Source organism: Capsicum annuum, chromosome 4 (assembly GCF_002878395.1).
Source record: "Capsicum annuum cultivar UCD-10X-F1 chromosome 4, UCD10Xv1.1, whole genome shotgun sequence".
NCBI classification, from domain to species: Eukaryota; Viridiplantae; Streptophyta; class Magnoliopsida; order Solanales; family Solanaceae; genus Capsicum; species Capsicum annuum.
In genome coordinates, this window is record NC_061114.1 from 111,183,403 (window position 1) to 111,189,573 (window position 6,171).

At 35.4% G+C, this 6,171-nt stretch overlaps 1 protein-coding gene across 11 annotated transcripts in view; it reads left to right on the forward strand.

Annotated features, from left to right (window-relative positions):
- The window catches only part of LOC107867880 (exportin-4), a 109,284-nt gene extending 103,366 nt beyond the window's left edge, over nucleotides 1–5,918 (forward strand). For 5 of the 11 annotated variants that reach the window (XM_047411944.1, XM_047411941.1, XM_047411943.1 and 2 more), the window contains 8 exons: nucleotides 195–338; nucleotides 4,074–4,181; nucleotides 4,290–4,340; nucleotides 4,441–4,518; nucleotides 4,606–4,716; nucleotides 4,942–5,138; nucleotides 5,325–5,394; nucleotides 5,485–5,918. In XM_047411944.1, the coding sequence (XP_047267900.1) occupies nucleotides 195–338; nucleotides 4,074–4,181; nucleotides 4,290–4,340; nucleotides 4,441–4,518; nucleotides 4,606–4,716; nucleotides 4,942–5,138; nucleotides 5,325–5,394; nucleotides 5,485–5,673 (948 nt within the window). In that variant the 3' untranslated portion in view covers nucleotides 5,674–5,918. Of the gene's footprint in view, nucleotides 1–184; nucleotides 339–4,073; nucleotides 4,182–4,289; nucleotides 4,341–4,440; nucleotides 4,519–4,605; nucleotides 4,717–4,941; nucleotides 5,139–5,324; nucleotides 5,395–5,484 lie in introns of those variants that run through there. The other 6 variants (XM_047411946.1, XM_047411947.1, XR_007055073.1 and 3 more) reach the window with 5 other exon arrangements.
- The last annotated feature ends 253 nt before the right edge of the window (nucleotides 5,919–6,171 follow it).

Sequence of the window (6,171 nt, forward strand, 5' to 3'; positions counted from 1 at the left end):
ACCAACTTTAGTGGTTTACGTCAATTATTGTCCTAACATGTCAATGATTTTTATCAATGGTTGTTCCATTCTTTTTATGAATTCTATGCAATAAATAAGCCTGTCTTAATTTTTGAACAGCTGTAGCTAACCTTTGTGTGACATTAGTATCCAAAATCTGAAACTACATGATCTAATCTTCCAGTTTTCTTTAGTCCTCAGTTGTGTATCTGTTACTGAGGTTCGTGGTTGATTGGGTGGATGGGCAAATCATTTACCTAGAAGCTCGTGAAACGGCTATCGTTGTTGGATTCTGCATGCGCCTACTTCAGCTTTACTCTTCACACAATATAGGCATGGTAATTTGATCATTAGCTCTTCTATCTAAAATATGTTACCCATTTGTTCTAGCAGAAGTTGGAAGAGATATTTGATCTGTGATAAGTAGTCTAATTATTGCAAAATTACTGTTGTTACAATGTTACACCTCCAACATACACCTTAAACTTTTTCACTCAACCAAAAACATTTGTTTGTGAAACAGCGGTTGTTGAATTTGTTAGTTAGCGACTTTTTCTGCTTTACTCTTCACAATATAAGCAAGGTAATTTGATCATTAGCTCTTCCATTTTTTAAAATATGTTAGTTGTTACCCAGTTGTTCTAGCAGAAGTTGGAAGAGATTTTGACCTGTGATAAGTAGTGTAATTATTTCCTAACCATATTGTTGCAATGTTGTTCCTCCAACATAAAATAAAGTTTATCATGAACCAAAAACATTTATTCTTTATTAACTAGTGTTTGGTTACTTAAATAAATCTAATCACAAATTTGTTTTCAAAGCTTACCATTCTAGCAAGTCTAACCAAGCATCACTTTCATCAATAGCTGATCTGTAGATATTATTCATCTGATTCAGTGATGCAGTCATTGCCTAAGGAAATGGTTGTATCTGATATATTTTCCCTTGCTCTTTTCTACTCTTTGTTAGTGTCTTTTTAGTATATTCTGTAATACTTGGAACTAGATTTTTTGGCACACGCTTTAGTCTGACTATTTAAATATATGTTAAAAACTTATGAAAAATATTTGACCAGTTTTTCTCAAACAAACAAAAAAATTGACCTGTTAACCTCTTCTATTTTCTTGCTAGCCGGTAGTTATATATGTCCATTATGGGAAGAAGATGCATCACAAAATTGTCTCACACTAAGACTGCCTTGTTGTCGTCAATTGTTAGATTTGTCGAATGAAACCACACTACTTACATTTATATTTTAAATAATTAACAATGTGCAAAGATTGATTTATGACATGCTATTTGCAATTCCTATATCTTGTTTTATTAAGTATACTCAAGTCGAACTAATATTCATCAGCTGTTCGATATTTGTTGATGTTTCAGTAGTTTGTTATTTTTTCTCTTTGGTATACTTTTTGATTTAGAACAACAAGAATATGAGTAGGAATAGGAATAGTATATAGAATTCTATTTGGAAAAGGATTGTAATGTTAGTATCCTCGTTGGAAAAAGAGTAGTGTAGTGTCTATAAATAGGGTCTAAATGTACAATACAACAATTCAACATTTTCTCACATGGAATTAGAGCATTGGTGAGTAAAGTAGCCATCACTATGCAAATTTTCCGGTGATCAGTCAGTTCTTTCTTTTCCGAATTCAGCCCACCACCACTTTTGGAATTTTCCGGTGACAAAACCAGCTCACCACCATTTTTGAAATGTTCCAGCAACAAAACCCTAGTCAACATCATCGGAAGTAGGTGCAACCACGCGCCCTCACGCGCCGCAAGAAGCAGTTTTTTGGTGAGTGCGTCAGATCCACACGCCAGCATGTGAGGCAATTTCTGACCTCTTTTCCAGCAAGTTTTCTTTCCAGTAGGGCTGCCTCTTTAATCCGAGGCTGCCCATATTGTTTTTTCTTGATTCCGATCAACTTTTGGCAATCAAATCTAATATTCCAACGACGGAACACTTTCCTTTCAGATTCTGACAACATATTTCCTAATTTTTTGCTTGGTTTAGTCCTATGTTTCATCGTCCACGCATAAAACAGGGCATGGTAATTTACCTCTAAGACAGAAACCAATAAACAAATTTTGGCTTGATTTCACAAACTCTAAAGGAAGAAAGTAACTTATGGTGCAATCCTTAGAAAGAATACCAGACACGTATTCATTCATAAAATAAAGATGCACACTTTGACATGATTTCACAACAAAAAGTACTGAAACATTAATATATTAATATTGATCGTCGGGTAGAGATGAGGTAGGTGTTCTGAGTTAGAATTTTTTAATTTTTTTAAATCATAAAAAGGGGATCAATGGAAATGTGTCACTTCATTAATGAAATATTTTTTATTTATTTAATATTGAAAATATTAAATAAAGGGCATTTTGGAGCCCAAAGGTAGATGTGAAGGCATTTTGGAGTTCAAAGGTAAATGTGAAGGGCATTTTGGAGCCCAAAGGTGGATGTGAAGGGCACTTAAAGCCAAAAGGTGGATGGAGAACATTTTTGCACCATTTCCAAGAGGTGAAGGACATTTTAGGTCCTTTGCCGTTTTTATTTTTATTTTTGTTTTAATAAAGACTTAAATGCCCATAGTTAAATGTGAGTTATTACTGAACAATATCAATGATTGTAGTATGATTAATAATATGAAAGTGTTGAATAAGAAAGATAGCGAGGTAAGCTGTGTATAAGCTGGTTACTTGTGCATCTGAATCAGGGTCCTTAACTTGATTGACACAATATTTTTTCATATAATACACATCATTGTAAGATTTTCAATTCCTTTGTACATAGAATTGTTTATGTTGTATTTATTTTTCTTGTATTTATATGTATCTTGACATTTGTGCTTTCTCCGATAAAGTTTGTGCTTTAACTTCACGGTCCCCTTATAGCAACCAAATAGACCTTGTTGCTTTTTCGGATTTGACAATTTGAGTAAAAACCCCTTTAAACTATTCAGATTAGACTCTCAAGGAGGTATTTCCATCCACTACTTCTCCCTTTCTCCACCCTACCTTGTCCTTTCCCTCAAGTCTGCACACTACACATTTTCTTCCTTGCTTTTAGGAATCTTCCCTTGGAGTTTGTTTACATAATTTTCTTATATCTCAAAACACTAAAAGAAGATCGGTAAAATGACAAAGTACATTATTTTAAGTGTCTATAATGTAAGGTAAAACACTTGTACTTGTATTCTCGTTCCTACCTAACAGTGCCATTTTTGTGCAGATATACATTGTATTTAAGTGTTCATGGGTATTTATGTCCCCAACTTCCCTTTGTTTTGTCCTGTAATAAATGTAAGCAAAGAAAAACATTAATGTGCAAACATACTCGGTTTTCATTAATATCAAGCTTTACACTATATTGGCATCAGAAATTAATTATTTTTACTGCCACAATTCCTATGTTTAGAAATCCCAAAGTTTATCCCTTGAAATCTGAAATTAATTATTTTTATTGCCACAATCCCTATGTTTAGAAATCCCAAAGATTATCCCTTGAAATCTTTAATCAGATGCATCTTGCTTTTTGTTAATAAGTTTCTTAAATCAGTTCCTTTTGCTTTCGGTTTTTGGGTTTAAAATATGCCATTAAAATTTAGAAATTAGTCTGATCTAGGAGAAAATAGATTCGGTTCCTGTATCATTATGTATCCAGCAGACCAACTCCATCATCTCCACCTTGTGGAAACTCTGCGATCATCCCAAGGATGCTTTTGGCATCCGTGAATCATGGATTCAGACTAACAATAGCAGTCACAAACCAAGTATAGAACCGTGTCAGTAAGTGGGACGCATCAGCTCTCCTTTCTTTTCCCAAGGATGACTTTTGTATCCAGTGATCAAGGCAATACCTGTTCAATATTCCCTGCTTAGCTTAATTTTTCCAACCTAACTGCATACTCCCCTTCCACAGCTCCCTGTCAATTATTATGCTATCTCAATGAAGAAGCAACAGAGTTAAACATCCCTTACAAATGACAATGTGTATGTAATTGTTTTCTGTTCCATGGAAATGTAAGGATACTGTCCTGAATGACCCAATATGCCTTCAGATATCTCTGAGCATTTCAAGCAGCTTGCGGTGCGAAGCTGATACTGAAAGATACAAGGATCTACGTGCTGTACTCCAATTACTTGCTAGTCTCTGTTCAAAAGATCTGGTGTTGTCTGCACTCCTTGATCTTATTATGGTTATTTTTCCATTGCCACCTTTTGCTTTGGTCTAGGTTCTAAGTTTAAGATGACCTGGATATAACTGCTATTTGCAGGTTGACTTCTCATCAGAACCCATTGAGGCTCATGGGACAAATATTTGTCAGGTGGTGTTCATTCAGTTTCCTCCTTTACTTGTTTTTCCTGCCAAGGTACATTCTCAACCACATAATGCTGTAAAACAATCTGAAAGAAGTTTCGTTGCAGGTGGTATATACGGGTCTTCACATAGTTACCCCTCTGATAAGTTTGGACCTGCTCAAGTACCCCAAGCTTTGTCATGATGTAGGCTTTTCCTTTTTTGTTTCTTCATTTCTCTACAATGATAATAACTGTAAATAATAAAAGTAATAATTCATTTCATCTGTACAGTACTTCTCGCTGCTATCACATATGCTGGAGGTGTACCCTGAAATGATTACACAGCTAAATGGGGAAGCTTTAGTTCGTATCATTAAGACTCTTGATTTCGGTCTGTGTCAGGTAACCTGCCCACAAAATAAATGTCTATGGTTCATGGTTTTAGATACTATTTCATGCTGGGAAGTGCTTAAGAGAGTCTAGGCATCATTTCATGATGAAGTTGGTCCAATTGTCCACCATGCTACTTAACTGATGAACAAAAAATAGTTCCATAGTTGGGTTGTGCCTAATGATACTACTAGAGGTAAAAGTCAAGATCACTGTGTTGTGATGTTTGTGCTATAGGATGCAGATGTTGTTGATTTATGTCTAAGAGCTATAAAAGGACTTGCTTCTTTCCACTACAAGCAAAGAAGTGCTGGAGAAGTGGGGCTAGGTCACCATGCTTCAGGTTACAAGGATCATACAGGAAACTTTCAGGAAGGGATTCTGAGCCAATTTCTTCGTTCACTGTTACAGTTTCTCCTCTTTCAGGATTACAGGTGAGTTGGGAAAAAAACATAACCAGACACAGGCTGAAAGATTTGATGTTTGCAGGATTACTATATAATCCATTGTTAACGTATAAATGTCATTGCCCACTGGTATTTCATTCACAGATTTTGCTGTGTTTATGGCACTGTTACAATGTCCTAGTATTTTATTCTATTTTCATTTCTAAATTTCAGCACTGATCTGGTTGGCTCAGCTGCAGATGCGCTTCTTCCGTTAATCCTTTGTGAACAAAGTCTATACCAGGCATAATCCACATTCTTGAATAGCTGTTATAATTATTAATTTTTTACTAAAAATTGATTACTCGGTGAAACAATTTCACATTTCTTGCAGAAGTTGGGAAGCGAACTGATAGAGAGCCAGTCGGACACAGCTTTCAGATCAAGGTTGACAAATGCACTCCAATCACTCACAAGCTCCAACAGTCTCTCTTCTACACTTGATCGGCCAAATTACCAGAAGTTTAGAAAGAAACTGCACAGCTTTCTTACTGAAGTTCGTGGATTCCTCCGGAGAATATAATTTTGTTAGTTTGTAAATCCGTTGAGCATTGCCATTATTTCAGGGCCATTTTATTAAACGTTTTCCTTTTCTCTAGTGTACGTTACCCCAGTGGAAAGGAGGATTTTCATATGGTCTGTTTACAGAATCATTTGTAAGCGTACCAATCAGTTTGTAAGCGTACCAATCAGTCATTTGACAGAAAACTTTCTAGTGCACGTTTACTTTTCTTGGGTTTACCTTATCCCAAGTGAAAGGAGAATTTCTATACAGTCTGCTTACCGAATCTTTTTTACACAGTTTCCTTTAAGTTGCCGTACCTTATCCAATGTGGGAATGACCAGTCGCTATATAAGTTCTGCACCTATTATTTGATTCTACAGAAAAATGATTAAAGGGTAAAAAATGTCCTTTTAACGTATTACAACAGATTTGCAAATATCCTCTTTTTATCTTTTGGATCAATTTGTCCTACTTCCAACTATTGGATCAAAAATGCGTTCAAGGTATAAAAATGGT